Source organism: Bos indicus x Bos taurus, chromosome 13 (genome assembly GCF_003369695.1).
Source record: "Bos indicus x Bos taurus breed Angus x Brahman F1 hybrid chromosome 13, Bos_hybrid_MaternalHap_v2.0, whole genome shotgun sequence".
In the NCBI taxonomy this organism is placed as follows: domain Eukaryota; kingdom Metazoa; phylum Chordata; class Mammalia; order Artiodactyla; family Bovidae; genus Bos; species Bos indicus x Bos taurus.
This window is the reverse complement of record NC_040088.1, coordinates 57563711-57582111: the sequence shown is the minus strand read 5'-3', so window position 1 is coordinate 57582111 and position 18401 is coordinate 57563711. Positions and strand designations below refer to the sequence as shown.

The 18401-nt window shown below is 37.6% G+C and overlaps 1 protein-coding gene across 2 annotated transcripts in view; it reads right to left on the bottom strand.

The window, feature by feature from the left end:
* Positions 1-11928: 11928 nt before the first annotated feature.
* Positions 11929-18401, bottom strand: part of ENKUR (enkurin, TRPC channel interacting protein) — a 34789-nt gene continuing 28316 nt past the window's right edge. For both annotated transcript variants that reach the window (XM_027559937.1, XM_027559938.1), the window contains exon 5: positions 11929-12589. In XM_027559937.1, coding sequence (XP_027415738.1) covers positions 12413-12589 — 177 coding nt within the window. In that variant the 3' untranslated portion in view covers positions 11929-12412. The remainder of the gene's footprint in view (positions 12590-18401) is intronic.

Here is an 18401-nt window from a genome sequence, read left to right as displayed (position 1 = left end):
TGAAATAAAATCTCAAAGACAATGTTGGGGTCCTCTCATATGGAATGTATCACCAACACTACTGACAGCACATAAGATGGTAAAAATCCTTAACCTTAGTCTTTCTATGTCACATGTGAATACATAGGAAAAAAATTCCATCTTGAAGTGAAAAGAGCTATTTCACCAAGTGTGAAATAAAAATTTTAAGTAATAAGAAAGCATTGTGACAGTTTAATTGTTAGGGTTTTTTCCTTCCTTAGTGGTACATAAAAGTATACATATATACATATATCCTCCCTTTTTAAAATTTCCTTCCCATTTAGGTCACCACAGAGCACTGAGTAGAGTTCCCTGTTCTATACAGTATGTTCTCATTAGTTATCTATTTTACACATAGTATCAATAGTGTGTATCTAACCATTTAAACTATTTTAAGACAATTAACCTCAATATTTGTATTAAAGGGATTATAATAATATCAATCAGAACATTTAATATAATTAAATTCCTTTTATATGAAAAATACCTCAGTCTTAAAAAATACCCAAAGTGTCATGTGATGAATCTCTGCCAGATAATTGCTTAAAATAAACCATTGAGATGCTACTAGAAACACAAGATGAATGCATTTTTCACAAAAAGGATTATTCACTTTAAGGCCCTTGGCTTAGATTTCTTACTGTATGAAAAGTTTCCATTTTATTCAACTTTTAAAAGTAATGGGTCAATTGTCATCAACTTGTTTGGCTAATATCAAAATAACTAGAAATTTCAAAAACCTGGAACCTTGGCACATTCTTCATTTTTTATGTTATAATATACCCTTAGAAGAAAGAGACTCTTTTAAGCTTTACTACTGTATTTTAAATCCCCAAAGGGTGTGTCACTGCGATTTCTGGAAAGGCTTTGGTGTACATTACAAAAGAACTACAGCAGTTTAATGATATAGTAAGATAGTGTTCCAAATTCTAAGATAAAGTTATAATTTGAAGCCTAAATCACCAGTCTCACTCTTTCTACCACCCATTATCCTATAAGGCTTTTGTGTTGATGCTGGACACCATCTTCCCACGTGGGTGGCAAGTTGCCTGTCATCTCAATAATTCTGAAGAGAAGCCAGGGCATTTGTTGTAAAGCGTTTGTCCAGATGGAACCACATGTGACCTCTAGGGTGCTCTGGGCCTGAAGCCTAGCCTCTTGGCTGGGTACAGCCATAGAGCTTACCCAGGAGAAAATTTGTCTCCTCAAAGCCAATAAAGATAAAAGAAACCTGTACGAGTCCAAAAAGCACAGCTCATACATGTGGGAATTGCACAAGATTAAGGTTCATCCTTTGTAGGTTCCTCAGAAAGGCCAGGAGACAGAAAGGAAAGTAGATAGCTTCTGGGTCCCTCTGTTCTGTTGTTTCTCTTGCCAAAAAGAAACTTTGAACTCTATTGGTGAATAGGGGGCCTTGAGCATGTAATACTAAACTGGTTATTGTTGTTGTTCAGTCGTCAAGTTGTATCCAGCTCTTTGCAACCCCATGGGCTGTAGAATGCCAGGCCTCCCTGTTCCTCCCCAGCTCCCAGAGTTTGCCCAAGTTCATGCCCATTGAAATCAGTGATGCTGTCCAACCATCTCATCCTCTGTCACCTTCTTCTCTTCCTGCCTTCAATCTTTCCCAGAATCAGGGTCTTTTCCAATGACTTGGCTCCTCACATCAGGTGACCAAAATATTGGAGCTTCAGCTTCAACATTAGTCCTTCCAAGAAGTGTTCAACATTGATTTCCTTTAGGATTGACAGGTTTGATCTCCTTGCTGCCCAAGGGACTCCCAAGGCTCTTCTCCAGCACCACAATCCAAAACCATCAATTCTTCAGGGCACTGCCTTCTTTATGGTCCAACTCTCACATCCAAACATGACTACTGGAAAGACCATAGCCTTGACTACATGGACGTTTATCAGCAAAGTGGTGTCTTTGCTTTTTAATACACTGTCTACATTTGTCACAGCTTTCCTTCCAAGAAGCAATCATCTACTAATTTCTTGGCTCCAGTCACCATCTGCAGTGATTTTAGAGCCCAAGAAGAGGAAAGTTGCTTCTACATTTTCCCTTCTATTTGCCATGAAATAATGGGACTGGATGCCATTGAATAGTTTTAAGCTGGCTTTTTCACTGTCCTCTTTCACCCTCATCAAGAGGCTCTTTAATTCCTCTTTGTTTTCTGCCATTAGAGTGGTATCTGGTTATTATGTCCACTTAAAAATACAAGAGTCATTATTGGAATGGAATCCTATGAAAGGTAAGACTTGACAGGTTTCTGAGCCCTAGAAAGGCCCAATTCCTTCTAACAGTCATGAACAGGGTGGCATAGAGATGACAGAAAAAATTCTCTGGCAGGCTGGGAAGCTGTTTACCCTCATTATTCCATGGGAAAACATCTGGTAAAATTGTCTCTTGTAACAGAAAAGAAACCACATGACTTAGCTACATTCTGAAAGGGGACTGTTTGTAAAATCTTAGAATATTTTGGTAGGTTGTTCCCTGTTGCTTTTAACAAGATACTAGGAGAGAGAAGAACTCAGGCCAGGGGAGTACAGTTTGCACAGAAAGATGGGAGTGAATAGTGTTAAGGAAGGTTCTCCGAACATGGCCTGCAATCTAAAGTTATAAATGTGTAGGCTTCTGGTGTTTTTCTAAGAAAGAGAAAAAACACAAAACACAGGAGTCAGTAGACAACACACACCCCCACCAATAAGAAGATGAAAGAAATGTCAGGTGGTTGCAATGAATCGAGATTGGGAGTTCAGCATGGTGTGGCTGAGGACAGGACAAGTTCCTTTGTCTGTGGCCTCTCTTCCATTCAAAATGAACACACAATAAAAGTCAAGAAAACCTGTTTTCTTGACGGAATCTACAGTATTGATGGCATGTGGCTGGTAATGAATGACGGGACAATAAAAAAGCTATTCCTTACTTACAAAGTGTTTCCACTGACTATATGACATCTCTCTTGGAAAGAGTTTCTTTTTTAAAAAATTTTATTTCTGGCTGTGCTGGGTCTTCATTGCTTTGTGTGGGCTTTGTCTAGTTGCAAACAGTTGGGGCTACTGTTCATCCTGGTGGATGGGCTTCTCGTTGCAGTGGCTTCTCTTGTCGTGGAACACATGCTCCAGGTGTGCGGACTTCAGTCGATGCAGCACTTGGGCTCAACGGTGGTGGTGCACAGGTTCAGTTGCTGTGGCATGTGGAATACTCCTGGACCAGGGATCGAACCCATGTCTCCTGCACTGGCAGGTGGATTCTTATCCACTGTGCCATCAGGGAATTCCTTTTTCAAAATTTTATTTATTTATTTGGCTGCACCAGGTCTTAGTTGCGGCACATGGGATCTTTAATCTTCGTTTCAGCCTGCGGAGATATCTTTAGTTGCAGCTTGTGGGATCTAGTTTCTTGATAAGGGATCGAACCCAGGCCCCCTGCATTGGGAATGAGGAGTCTTAGCCACTGGACCACCAGGGAAGTCCTGGCAAGAGTCTTCTGATCCCCACTGACAGAAAAAAAAAAAAAAAAAAAAACACATATCTGTCAAATTGGACTAATTCTCCTATAGATACATATATCGTTACTTGTATTTTATACACATATGCCTAGAATACTATTTGAAAACCACACAAGAGTCTGGTTACAGTGGTTGCTCCTGGGGACAGGATTCAGAGGCTGTAGGAATGGGGCATGAAGGAGACTTAATTCTTGGCTACACACCTTTGGGTAGTTATGAATTTTGAATTTCAGACCATGTATATACATCATCTATTTTCTCTCTGACACACACACAGAGCAAAATTAAAAATAGTTTCTAATAAAATTAGAAACTTTATTACCTTTTGACCTAATTGTTTCACTCCTGGGAATGATTTTCTGTAAGTATAGCCAAATGTGTAAAATGGTGTATGTTCATGCTCAGTTACTTAGGCATTGCTTTTAATAGGAAATATTGAAAACAACTCAAGTGAAAAAAACTTAAATATGCATCAAAAGGGTGCTGATAAAAATATATACAATCATCCAATTTAATGCCATATATCTACAAAAAGGAATGAAGACTGTTTTTGTTGTTGTTTAGTTGCTAAGTTGTGTCTGACTGTTTTGCGACCCCATGGATGGTAGCCTGCCACGTTCCTCTATCCATGGGATTTCCCAGGCAAGAATATTGGAATGTGTTGCCATTTCCTTCTCCAGGGGATCTTCCTGACCCAGGGATCAAACCCACCTCTCCTGCTTGGCAGGTAGATTCTTTACCACTGAGCCACCAGTGAAGCCCCGTGAAGAACATTATGTTGATAAAAATGAGCTTATTAACTGAAAAAGGCAAGCGTTATTGTGTGCTCTTGAGTTTTAAAAAGTGAGAGAAAGATATATGTATATATACTATATAAAATTAGGTGTATATTGTGTGATATACATATATACATCTATATATATATATATGTATGTACATCACATATATACACACATCGGTATATATACATACATATATTCATTTGCTTTCATAAAATATTTCTGAAAAGGTACATAAAAAATTGAAAGCACTGGCTGTCTCAGCAAAGAAGTTGGTGGTAGAGGTTCAGGGGTGAGAGGAATGCGTTTTATAACAAAAGAATTCCACAGATGTTTTCCACATCAGCAGGATCATTTAGATATGTGTATATTCTTGCTTCACAGGCAACACTCATCTGATTGCCTAAGTGAAGGCAGATTAAAAAAAAAAAAAAAACTCCCATCTAGTCTCATTTCCTATAGATGCAGCATCCTTTAGAATAAAAAGTCTTCATCTGAAGGCCATATCTGCATGTACTGCTTAAAAATTAATATATGCATGGCCTTTTTACACCGATCTTGTGAAGCAGTATTTTTAATTTTCAGGGATAATTAGCATTAACTTAGTCTGTGGCTAATTTCAGTTCTTTGTCATCAAGCACATTATGTGTGAAGAAAAAATGACCTCACTCAGTATGTTTTTATTATGACAAGAAGATGTTTTTTGGGGGGAAGGGTACTCTTTTTTTTTTATTTTTTTGGCTTCCTTCCTTCTTCTGACCTCTCGGGCCACTCAGTGGCCCTTGTGTCTTCCTGTTCTCCCATCTGACTTCTAAATGCAAGAGTTGCTGAGAGCACATTCACTACTTTGTCCCAGGTGATCTCATACGTGCTGTTAAACTTCCAGATTTATGATTCTACCCCAGATCTCTTTTCTGACTCAAATATCTGTCTCAACTTCTAATTAGATGTTACAAGATTATCAAAAATACATGTCAAAAATTATATTCTTTTCTTTTGTGTATGTGTCTTTGTCTGGTTTTGGTGTCAGGGTGATGGTGGCCTTGTAGAATGAGGTTGGAAGTATTGCTTCCTCTGTGATTTTTTTTAAAGAGTTTAAGAAGGATAGGCAATAGTTCTCTAAATGTTTGATAGAATTCTCCTGTGATGCCAGCTGGTCCTGGGCTTTTGCTTTTTGGGAGATTTTTGATCACAGCTTCAATTTCAGTGCTTGTAATTGGGTTGTTCATAATTTCTATTTCTTCCTGGTTCAGTCTTGGAAGATTAAACTTTTCTAAGAATCTGTCCATTTCTTCCAGGTTATCCATTTTATTGCCATATAGTTGTTCATAATAGTCTCTTATAATCCTTTGTATTTCTGCAGTCTGTTGTAACCTCTTTTTCATTTCTAATTTTGTTGATTTGTTGATTTTATCTATTTATTTCTCTATGAGTCTGGCTAAAGGTTTGTCAATTTTGTTTAGCTTCTCAAAGAACCAGCTTTTATTTTTATTCTAAATAACCAACAGGTTACAGAAGAAATCAAAATGGAAATCAAAAAATTTCTAGAAACAAGTAACAATGAACACACAACTCAAAACCTATAGAATGCAGCAAAAGCAGTTCTAAGAGGGAAGTTTATAGCAATACAATCCTACCTCAAGAAACAAGAAAAACATCAAACAACCTAACTTTACACCTAAAACAACTGGAAAAAGAACACCAACCAAAAAAAAAAAAAACCCCAAAAAACCCAAAATTAGTAAAAGGAAAGAAATCATAAAGATCCAAGCAGAAATAAATGAAAAAGAAATGAAAGAAACAATAGTAAAGATTCTTCTTGATTCTTTACCATAGCATCCTCCAATCTACTACCCCTCTAGATTTTTCCAACTCAGAAAGCGGCATCCTCACTGCCCGGTTGCTCAAATCAGAAATGTGACTGTCATTCTTAAAACTGCTCTCTTCTTCCTCTTTGAATCTGTTATCAGGTTACATATTTATTTTTTAAATATTTCCCTTCTCCAGGAGATCTTCCTGACCCAGGGGTCAAACCTGGGTCTCCTGCATTGCAGGTAGACTCTTTACTGTATGAGCCACCAGGGAAACTCAGTATTTCTGGAAGCCAACAACTACTCTTTGTCTTCACTACTCAAGTCTTGATCTATGTCACCATCTTCCTTACTTGGAAGACTATGATAGTCTCCCCAGATTCAGTCATTCTTCCACTTCAATCCACGTAGCAAGTGATCATTGAAAAATACTTCTTGCATTGTGCCACTGCCCTACTTAAAACACATCGGTGGCCTGTTTGTCTCTTCATCTTCACCTTGCACATTCCTCCCTTCTCAGGACTTTCCTGATGGTACAGTGATTAAGACTGTGCTTCCAATGCAGGAGGCACAGGTTCAATCCCTGGTCTGGGAACTAAGGTCCCACATGCTGAGTGAAAGTGAAAGTGAAAGTGAAAGTGAAAGTTGCTCAGTCGTATCTGACTCTTTGGGACCCCATGGAATTCTCTAAGCCAGGATACTAGAGTGGGTAGCCTTTCCCTTCTCCAGGGGATCTAGAGGCACAACCAAAAAAAAAAGGTACCAAAAAAAATTCCCAAATCTTTCTCCCTTCTCTAAGTACACTCCAGCCCTAATGACTGCCTTCCTCCTATGGGTTGAGGGTTTCCTATCCAAGATCCTTTACACATTTTATTCTCTCCATGTGCATTCTTTTTCCCTCCACAGTATTTCTCTTCTCCATCTCTCCCAACTTTTACTCATTCTTTAGTTTATTTTTAAATGTCAGATCCTCAGAAGTGTAGCCTCTTAACTACAAAATCTAATTTAGGGCCCCCTTTTTATTCCTTTGCAAAATAGCCTCCTGTTATTTTTTTCTTTCAATTAGTTTCAATTTCAATATAAATAAATGCATTTATATTTATAGTCTTCCAACATAGTCATTTTTCTACCCAGCAAACCAGAACTGTTTGATTTATCAGTTCAGTTCAGTTCAGTCACTCAGTCTTGTCCAACTCTTTGTGACCCCATGAATCACAGCATGCCAGGCCTCCCTGTCCATCACCAACTCCCAGAGTTCACTCAAGCTCACGTCCATCAAGTCAGTGATGCCATCCAGCCCTCTCATCCTCTGTCATCCCCTTCTCCTCCTGCCCCCAATCCCTCCCAGCATCAGAGTCTTTTCCAATGAGTCAACTCTTCGCATGAGGTGGCCAAAGTACTGGAGTTTCAGCTTTAGCATAATTCCTTCCAAAGAAATCCCAGGGCTGATGTCCTTCAGAATGGACTGGTTGGATCTCTTTGCAGTCCAAGGGACTCTCAAGAGTCTTCTCCAACACCACAGTTCAAAAGCATCAGTTCTTCAGCGCTCAGCCTCCTTCACAGTCCAACTCTCACATCCATACATGACCACTGGAAAAACCATAGCCTTGACTAGAAGAACCTTTGTTGGCAAAGTAACGTCTCTGCTTTTGAATATGCTATCTAGGTTGGTCATAACTTTCCTTCCAAGGAGTAAGCGTCTTTTAATTTCATGGCTGCAGTCACCATCTGTAGCAGACAGTATTTGTTGAATGAGAATGAATGAGCTTTGTTAACTGAAGAGATTTTTGTTTTTTTTGTTTTTTTTTTTTTGCTCTGTTCTAGCCAAGATACCTTTTTGATTATGATTTTTCTTCCCATATAGCTTGTAACTAGGATAGAATGCACTGATCATTTGAGAGATATCACTTAGTTTAAAAAGTGATCTTCACAACACCTTTTCAGGATAAACACACACACACACACACACACACACACACAAACTAGGAATAGAAGGAACTTGTCTCAACATAATGGAAGCTGTATACTAAAAACAGGGTTTCCCAGGTGGTGCTAGTGGTAAAGAATCCACCTGTCAATGCAGGAGACTGAAGAAACAAGGGTTTGACCCGAGTCAGGAAGATGGTCTGGAGGAGAGCATGGCAACCCACTCCAGTATTCTTGCCTGGAGAATCCCATGGACAGAGGAGCCTGGTGGGCTATGGTCCATAGGGTAACAAGGAGTCTGAGTGACTTAGCACACACAATGAACATCATCATGAAAACCTGAAAGCTTTTCCCTTAAGATCCAGAACCAGGTAGGGATGTTTGACTAGAATTAGGAAGTTCTGTTGTTTATTTGCCAAGTCATGTCCGACTCTTTTGTGACCCTATGAGCTGTAGCCTGCCAGGCTCCTCTGTCCATGGGATTTCCCAGGCAAGAATACTGGAGTGGGTTGCCATTTCCTACTCTGGGGGATCTTCCTGACCCAGGGATCTAACCTGCGTTTCCTGCATCTCCTGCACTGCAGGTGAATTCTTTACCACTGAGCCACCAGGAAAGCCCAGGAAGTTCTAGTCAGAATAATTAGGCAAGAAAAAGACATAAAGACATCCAAATTGGAAAGGAAAAAGTAAAATTATCTGCAGATTATTTGACAGTCCATGTAGAAAACTCTAAAGATTTAATACACAGAAGAAAAAACTATTATAATTAATAAATGCACTCAGCAAAGCAACAAAATATAAGATCAATGCACAAAAGTGAATTGTATTCTACGGACCAAAAATAACAATCTGAAAAGGAAATTACAAAAACAATTCTGTTTACAATAGCATACAATAGATTTAGGAATGAACTTAACCAAGGAGGTGAAAGGCTTGTGCAATGAAAATTATTGCTGAAATATGTTGCTGAAAGAAATTAAAATAGATGGAAACACATCCCATGTTCATGAATTGGAAGGCTTAACTAAAAAGTCAATACTACGCAAACCAATCTACAGATTCAATCACTATCAAAATCCCTTTGACCTTTTTGCAGAAATAGAAGCAACTATCCTAAGTTCAAGTGGAATTTCATAGCATTCTGACTAACGAAAACTATCTCACAAAAGAACAAAACTGGAAGATTCAACACTTTCCAATTTTAAGAACTTACTACAAAGCTACAGGAATAAAAATAGTGTGATACCATATAAAACAGACATATAGACCAATGGAATAGAATAGAGAACCCAGAAATAAAACATTACATATATGGTGATATTGTTTTGGACAAGGGGTCCAAGACCACTCAATGGGGATAGGACAGACTTTTCAATAAATGGTGTTAGGAAAACTGGATATCCACATACAGAAGAATGAAGCTGGATCCCATCTAACATCATATATAAACCTTAGCTCAAAATGAATCAAAGACCTAAATGTAAGACCTAAAACAATAAAACTCTTGGGAGAAAAAAGTGTAGGATAAAATGTTTACAACTTTGGATTTGGCAGTGATACCATCTTGGATATGATACCAAATGCACAGGTAACAAAGGAAAAAACAGACACATTTGACTTCATGAAAACGGAAAATTTCTGTATATCAAAAGACTCTATCAATAAAGTAAAAAGGTAACCCATAGAAGAAAATATTTGCAAATCTTATATCTGACCCAGGATTAATACCCAGAATATACAGAAAACTCATAAAACTCAACAACAGAGAACCAAACAACCCAATTTACAAAATGGGCAAAGGGCTTGAAGAGACATTTCTCCACAGAAGATATACAAATGGCTCAGCAGTAAACAATCCACCTGCAAGGCAGGAGACACAGGTTTGTTTCCTGTGATCAAGAAGATCCCCTGGAGAAGGAAATGGCAACCCACTCCAGTGTTCTTGCCTGGGAAATCCCATGGACAGAGGAGCCTTGTGAGCTATAGTCCATGAGGTCCCAAAAGAGTCAGACACGACTGAACACACACACAAAACACACACAACAATAAGCACAAGAAAAGACACTTAACATCACTAATCAGTAGAGAAATGCAAATCAAAACTAAAATAAGGTAACACCTCCCAACTATTAGTGGGAGTGGTAGTATGACGACTACCAAAAAACAGAAAAGACAAGTGTTGGCAAGAATGTGTAAAAATTGGGACCCTTGTACAGCATTGGTGGGAAGGTAAAATGAATATTCACTGTAAGGACTGATGCTGAAGCTCCAGTGTTTGGTCATCTGATGCGAACAGACAACTCATTGGAAAAGTCCCTGATGCTGGGCAAGATTGAGGGTAGAAGGAGAAGAGGGCATCAGAGGATGAGATGGCTGGACAGCATCACTGATGCAATGAACATGAACTTTGGCAAACTACAGGAGATGGTGAGGGACAGGGAGGCCCGGTGTGCTGCAGTTCATGGGGTTGCAAAGAGTTGGTTATGACTGGGCGGCTAAAAACAACAAAATGGTAGAGCAACAATGAAAAAGAGTATGATAGGTCCTCAAATACTTAAAAATATAATAACCATATGATTCAGCAAATCTACTTTCAGACTTTCACTCAAAAGAATTGAAAACAGGGTTTTGAAGAGATATTTGTACACTCGTGTTCATAGCAGCATTATTTACAACAGCTAAAACATGGAAGCAAATCAAGTGTCCATCTACAGAAGGATAGATAAGCAAAATGTGGTGTATACAGAGAATGGAGTTCTCTCTCTCTCTCTTTTTTCTTTTTGGCTGCACTATACAGCATGCAGAACTTCCCCAACCAGGGACTGAACCCACGACCCCTGCAGTGAGTCTTAACCATTGGATGGCCAGGGAAGTCCCCAGACAATGGTGTATTATTGTTTTACAAAGGAAGAAAATTCTAGATAAGTGAGAATTTATCATATACAGTTGACCCTTGAATGACATGAGTTTGAACTGTGTGGGTCCACTTACATGTGGTTTCTTTTCAATAGTAATCACTACGGTACTACATGATCTGTGGTTGGTTGACTCTGAGGGTACAAAACCACGAACATGGAGGAACCAAGTAGACAAAAAGCTGACTATAAGCTATATGCAAATTTTCAATTGGGTGGAGGATCAGTGCCCCTAGCCCCTGTATGGTTAAAGGGTCAGCTATATATTTTTTTTACATCTGTCCTAAGGTAATAAAGGAATAAAGAAATGATGCCTATACACAGATGTGACAAAAATTTTACAGTGTTTTCAAAAATATTTGTATATAAAAATTTTTAACTAAAGTAAGCTTTTCTACAATGCTCCCAAATTCTGTGCTTGTGAAAAAGCTTGAAAAAAATTGTCATTTTTTCCCCCTGGTGTTGTCTGTAGAATAAAAATCGGTGTAAGTAGTAGAAATTGTTATTGCTCTGATATTTTGTAATTTCATATATTTTACCAAATTTCTATAATTTAAGATTTCATAAATAATCTTTTTCCTTCTCGGATACTTATAGGCTCATTTGAGTTGAAGACAGCTCTACTTACATAAACTTATTGCTTAATAAATTATGTAACCTTACAAATAGAAATACTAGAATTCACAAAATAGAGAAAGCCAGAAAGTAAAAGTAATATCCCATATTAGTGAAATACATATAGTAAATTATGGAATATAAGGCACCTAGAATAACAGGTTTTGAAAGTCGAATGTCAGAAAGAAGGTGATTCTCTTTAACAATCCTCAGTGATGCAATTTATAAGTTTTCTCCTTGATTTTATGTTATTTTCTTAATTTTTCTTCCTTCAAATGTAAGCCTCTCAGCCTATATAACATTATAGATATTGAAAATATTAATATGTGTGAATAGCTGCAAATGACACAGGCTACCAGAGAATACATGTAATTTGTGGATCTTTGGAACAACATGTCGAAAACACTTCAGAGTAGTAAAAGTACACGGAGTACACAGTTATTTCTAATTCAAAATACTTTACAGTTTTTAACCTTGTGTTTCTTGCATTAACACAGTGAAGAAAAAAATGTGAAGTTCTAAGTGCTGACTTTTTCAGGGCCCAGAAATGAATGTTTATCTGAAACAAGTACATAATTATAATGAATTATGCTATAGAACTGGAAAATCTAAAATCAAATTTTAATCAGGTTACAAGGAAACCCGGATGCTAGTAAAAAAAAAATTGTGTTCTCTATGTAAGTAAATAATCCAATTATTCTTTAAAAACTGCCTAAGCATTTTGGTAAAGACTTTTTCTTCATAGTATTTTCCTCTTTGAAAAAACTTATGGTTTCATTTTTATGTTTTCTGTGTTTTTTTTCCATGTGCTAAAATGATTTTATTTTTTAAAATCCACTATTTCTTATTAGCAATATAAATGACTTTGTGCTTTTCAAGGACACCAATGTCGTGCTCCAGCTGCTTCATCTCTTCTTCCAGCTTCTGCTTGCGAATCTTCTTTGGTATGGAGTCAATGAAGACCGAGAGGGACTGAAACTCCTTATGCACCTCTTCCCAGTTCTTTTTCAGCCCCTGCAAATCGTAAAGAAAACTGTATATACCAAAGCAAACCACAGGAGCAGAGTAAATCACAAAGAAAATTGCACTGGGAGGAAAAATGTAAACAGGTAAAGAAAACTGACAAAAATAACTAAAAAATGATATGTGTTTATCAAGTTCTTGGCCATAGTAACAAGACAGACTGTATAGAGGCCAAACCCTATCCTTGATTGTGTGCTCATTTCCCATTGGGAGTATTTATTTTCTTTGTTTTTAATCTTACTGTACTTGTTTTTACCATCAAATACATGTATGTGGAATTATGTGTGGTATGAAACTAAGCTTTTAGCAAATGCTTTGGTAAAAACAACTTAGAACTGATATCCCCAAGCAAAAAAAAAATTTTTTTGAACAGGAAATTATTTCTTAAAAAAATTTTAGTTCAACAGAGAAATCATCAAAACACTAGATTCTGACATACATGGACATGTTTTCTTGTATTCGACTAAATGGAATGGTATAAAATGATGAAATTCAAATTAACAAGAGATGATCTTTTATGTGTTTTCAATATCAGGAAGAATTCTTCCTCCACATAGTTAAGAGATCTATACTTTCCATTAATCTCTTCTACAAATGACTGAAATGTCATGCTAATTCAATAAGGTATGTGTGTGCACTTAGTCGCTCAGTCAAACCCAACTCTTACGACCCCATGGACTTCAGCCCGCCAGGCTCCTCTGTTCATGGGGATTCTCCAGGCAAGAATACTGGAGTGGGTTGCCATACCCTTCTCCAGGGGATCTTCCCAACTTGGGATTGAACCCAGGTCTCCTGCATTGCAGGCAGATTCTTTACCATCTGAGCCACCAATTCAATAAGGTAGTTAATGTTTAATGTTCTCAGAAACCAACAAATTCAAAATTAGGAATCTCTTTAGGAACAATAATGGTTATTTCCATCTCTGCTTAGTTATTATTTCTTATCACAATGCACTAGAAACCCCACTGACAAAATGATCAAACTGATTGAACTCATGCAATGAAATTTTATAAATTAATGCTTTCTATTGTTCACAATGGGTATACCAATCATGTTATTTACACAAAAATGGAAAGTAAAAACAAAATGGAATATTGCCCTGAAATTATGACCCCTGACACACAGATGGAAAAAGATATCTCATTCAAATGTAAACCAAAAGGAGGTTGGGATAGATATACTTATGTCAGAAAAATCTGACTTTAAAAGTAAGACTGTAGTAAGAGAAAAAGGGCATTACATAATGATAAAGTGGTTGATACAACAAGAGTATATAACATCTGTAAATATTTATGTTCCCAACATGTGAAGTGAGTGAAGTAAAAATCACTCAGTTGTGTCTTTGCGATGCCATGGACTATACTATCCATGGATTTTTCCAGGCCAGAATACTGGAGTGGGTAGCCTTTCCCTTCTCCAGGCGATCTTCCCAACCCAGGGACTGCACCTAGATTTCCCACATTGCAGGCAGGTTCTTTACCAGCTGAGCCACAAGGGAAGCCCAACGTAGGAGCGTCATAATATACAAAGCAAATATTACAAATTTAAAGCAAAAAACAGACAACACTATGATTATAGAAGGGGAATTTTAATACCCTACTTCCATTAATGAAAAGATCATCCAGACAGAAAATCAGTAAGGAAGGACTTTAAATGACAGGTTATATCAGATGGATTTTACAGAAATGTAAAGAATTTTCCATCCAAAGGACTAAAAAAGCATACTCTTCTCAAGTGTACATAGAATATTCTCCAGAATATATCATATATTATGTCATAAATCAAGTCTTAAAAAATTTAAGAGGACTGAATCATATCAAATATATTTTCTGATCACAGTGGTATGAAACTAGAAACCAACCATATGAAAAAAATCAGAAAATTCATGAATAGGTGGAGATTAAACAACATGATACTGAACAATCAATGGGTCAAAGAAGAAACCAAAAGAGAAGTTTAAAAATACCTTGAATGAAACTAAAACGGAAATATACTAATATTTATAAGATTCAGCAAAAGCAGTTCAAAAATGGAAGTTCATAGTAATAAATGCCTACCTTGAGAAACAAGAACAATCCCAAATAAACAACCTAACATTACACCTCTAGGAACCAGAAAAAGAAGAACAAAGCCCGAAGTTAGTAGAAGGCAATAACAAAGATTAGAGCATAAATAAATAAAATAGAGACTAAAAAGACAATAGAAAAGATCAGTGAAATAATGACTGGTTCTTTGAAAGGATGAACAAATTTAACACAGCTCTAGCTAGATTCACCAAGAAAAAAAAGGACTCAAATAAATAAAATCAAAAATGAAAGGGGAGATATTATAATTGATACCACAGAAATACAAAGAATCATGTTGTCTACTATGAACAATTATATGCCAACATAATGGAAAGCTTAGGAGAAACAGATAAATTGCCAGAAGCATACAACCTACCAAGGCTGAATCATGAAGAGAAAATCTGGACAGACCAATTACTATTAAGAAGATTAAATTAGTAACCAAAAACCTCCCAACAAATAAAAAGTTCAAGACCAGACAGTGGATTCTACCAAACACTCAAAGAAGAATTTTACCAATCCTTCTCAAACTCTTCAAAAAACAGAAGAGAAGGGAACTCTTTCATACTCATTTTATGAGGCTAGCATGATCCTTGTACCAACATCAGACCATGGTGCCACAAGAAAAGAAAATTACAGGCCAATATCCCTTGGAACATAAATGCAAAAGTCCTCAACAAAATATTAGCAAACTGAATTTAACAATCCATTAAAAGAACCATATACAAACATACTTTGGAGATATATCAGACTTGGTTCCAGACCACTTCAATAAAACAAACAACCCACCCTGGGTCGGAATCTAGGGAGGAGGAAATGACAACCCATTCCAGTATTCTTGCCTGGAGAATTCCATGGACAGAGGAGCCTGATGGGCTACATAGTCCACGGGGTCACAAAGAGTCGGACATGACTGAACGACTGAGCACACACATGCACACCATATCGTAGTCTATTAAGTGTGCAATAGCATTATGTCTTAAAAAACAAATACTTTAATAAAAAAGTACTATATTGCTAAAAAATGCTAACCATCATATGATAGTGCAGGGTTATGACAAACTTTCAATTTGTAAAAATCTCAATGTCTGTGAAGCACAATAAAATGAAGTACAATAAGACAAGTTATGCTGGTACTGTAATCAAGTGGGGTTTATTCTAGGGGTGCAACAGCCACAAATCAGTCCGTGTGATATGCTACATTAGTAAAATAAATGATAAAAATCATATGAGCACCTCAATTGATATAGAAAAAGCATGATAAAATTCAGCTTCCATTTATGATTAAAAAACTCTCGACAAGGTACACATAGAGGAAACATACCTCAACATAATAAAGGTCAAATATGACAAGCCCATAGCTAACATCATACTCAATGGTAAAAAGCTAAAAGTTTTTCTTCTAAGATCAGGAATAAAACAAAGATGCCCACTGTCGCCACTTTCATTTAACATGGTATTGGAAGTCCTAGAAGAACTGTATAAAAAAGATCTTCATGACCAAGATAATCATGATGGTGTGATCACTCACCTAGAGCCAGGCATCCTGGAATGTGAAGTCAAGTGGGCCTTAGAAAGCATCACTACGAACAAAGCTAGTGGAGGTGATGGAATTCAAGTTGAGCTGTTCCAGGTCCTGAAAGATGATGCTGTGAAAGTGCTGCACTCAATATACCAGCAAATTTGGAAAACTCAGCAGTGGCCACAGGACTGGAAAAGGTCAGTTTTCATTCCAATCCCAAAGAAAGGCAATGCCAAAGAATGCTCAAACTACCACACAATTGCACTCATCTCACACACTGGCAAAGTAATGCTCAAAATTCTCCAAGCCAGGCTTCAGCAATATGTGAACCGTGAACTTCCACATGTTCAAGCTGGTTTTAGAAAAGGCAGAGGAACCACAGATCAAATTGCCAACATCCGCTGGATCATGGAAAAAGCAAGAGAGTTCCAGAAAAACATCTATTTCTGCTTTATTGACTATGCCAAAGCCTTTGACTGTGTGGATCACAATAAACTGTGGGAAATTCTGAAAGAGATGGGAATACCAGACCACTTGACCTGCCTCTTGAGAAACCTATATGCAGGTCAGGAAGCAACAGTTAGAACTGGACATGGAACAACAGACTGGTTCCAAATAGGAAAAGGAGTAGGTCCAGGCTGTATATTGTCACCCTGCTTATTTAACTTCTATGCAGAGTACATCATGAGAAACGCTGGACTGGAAGAAGCACAAGCTGCAATCAAGATTGCCGGGAGAAATATCAATAACCTCAGATATGCAGATGATACCACCATTATGGCAGAAAGTGAAGAGGAACTAAAAAGCCTCTTGATGAAAGTGAAAGAGGAGAGTGAAAAGTTGGCTTAAAGCTCAACATTCAGAAAACTAATATCATGGCATCTGGGGAAACAGTGGAAACAGTGTCAGACTTTATTTTTTGGGGCTCCAAAATCACTGCAGATGGTGACTGCAGCCATGAAATTAAAAGACGCTTACTCCTTGGAAGGAAAGTTATGTCCAACCTAGATAGCATATTCAAAAGCAGAGACATTACTTTGCCAACAAAGGGTTCGTCTAGTCAAGGCTATGGTTTTTCCTGTGGTCATGTATGGATGTGAGAGTTGGACTGTGAAGAAAGCTGAGCACCGGAGAATTGATGCTTTTGAACTGTGGTGTTGGAGAAGACTCTTGAGAGTCCCTTGGACTGCAAGGAGATCCAACCAGTCCATTCTGAAGGAGATCAGCCCTAGGATTTCTTTGAAAGGTCTGATGCTAAAGCTGAAACTCCAGTACTTTGGCCACCTCATGCAAAGAGTTGACTCACTGGAAAAGACTCTGATGCTGGGATGGGTTGGGGGCAGGAGAAGAAGGGGACGACAGAGGATGAGATGGCTGGATGGCATCACTGACTCAATGGACATGAGTTTGAGTGAACTCCGGGAGTTGATGATGGACAGGGAGGCCTGCGATTCATGGGGTCGCAAAGAATTGGACACGACCGAGCGAATGCGCTGAGCTGAGCTGAGCTGAGCCAGAGATCAAGAGTGGCATAATTTAAAATTATTGATTATAAAAAAGAAAGAAAATGTAGTCTTTAAAAAGCATAGCTATACATTTAGATTTATGAGGGAATCAGAACTGTCTTACATAACGATACCTTCATAATAAGCCCTCAAGTACAATCTTGTAAACTTTTCAGGGGACAAAGTGGTTTATTTCCATGTTAAGATAAAAATGACTACAGGATTGGACACAGTTTATAGAGAAGATTTGTTGAGAAAAAAGGCTACAGATGTTGAACATTTCTTGAGAGAGATTACATCAAGAAAAAAGACAGAAGGAAAAATATCTTTTAAATTTTAAAAAGAGGGGGATGAGTTAAACACAGTTCTTAATAGTGTTTGAGAAGTATTCCAAAAAGAAGTCTTCAAAAGAGTTCTATTTTTCCATAGCCTTTCATTATGAAATGGGAAATGTGTTTCCAGAGTGCTCTACAGGGGTACCCACTGCAGAGGTGAAATCTATGTATTTATACACTTTGAAATATCAAAGGTTTTTTTCAAAGCTCCTTGGGTGATATTTCCCTATTACTTGTGGTCACAGCAGCTATACGTTTCACAGTATTTCTTTTTAAAGGAGAGTTTGCTTTATATTCTAGTTTGTACAATAACATTTGGTTCAAAGTCAACTGCTAGGTATGGGAACTAAATGTGATTAATATTTCAGATTGTAT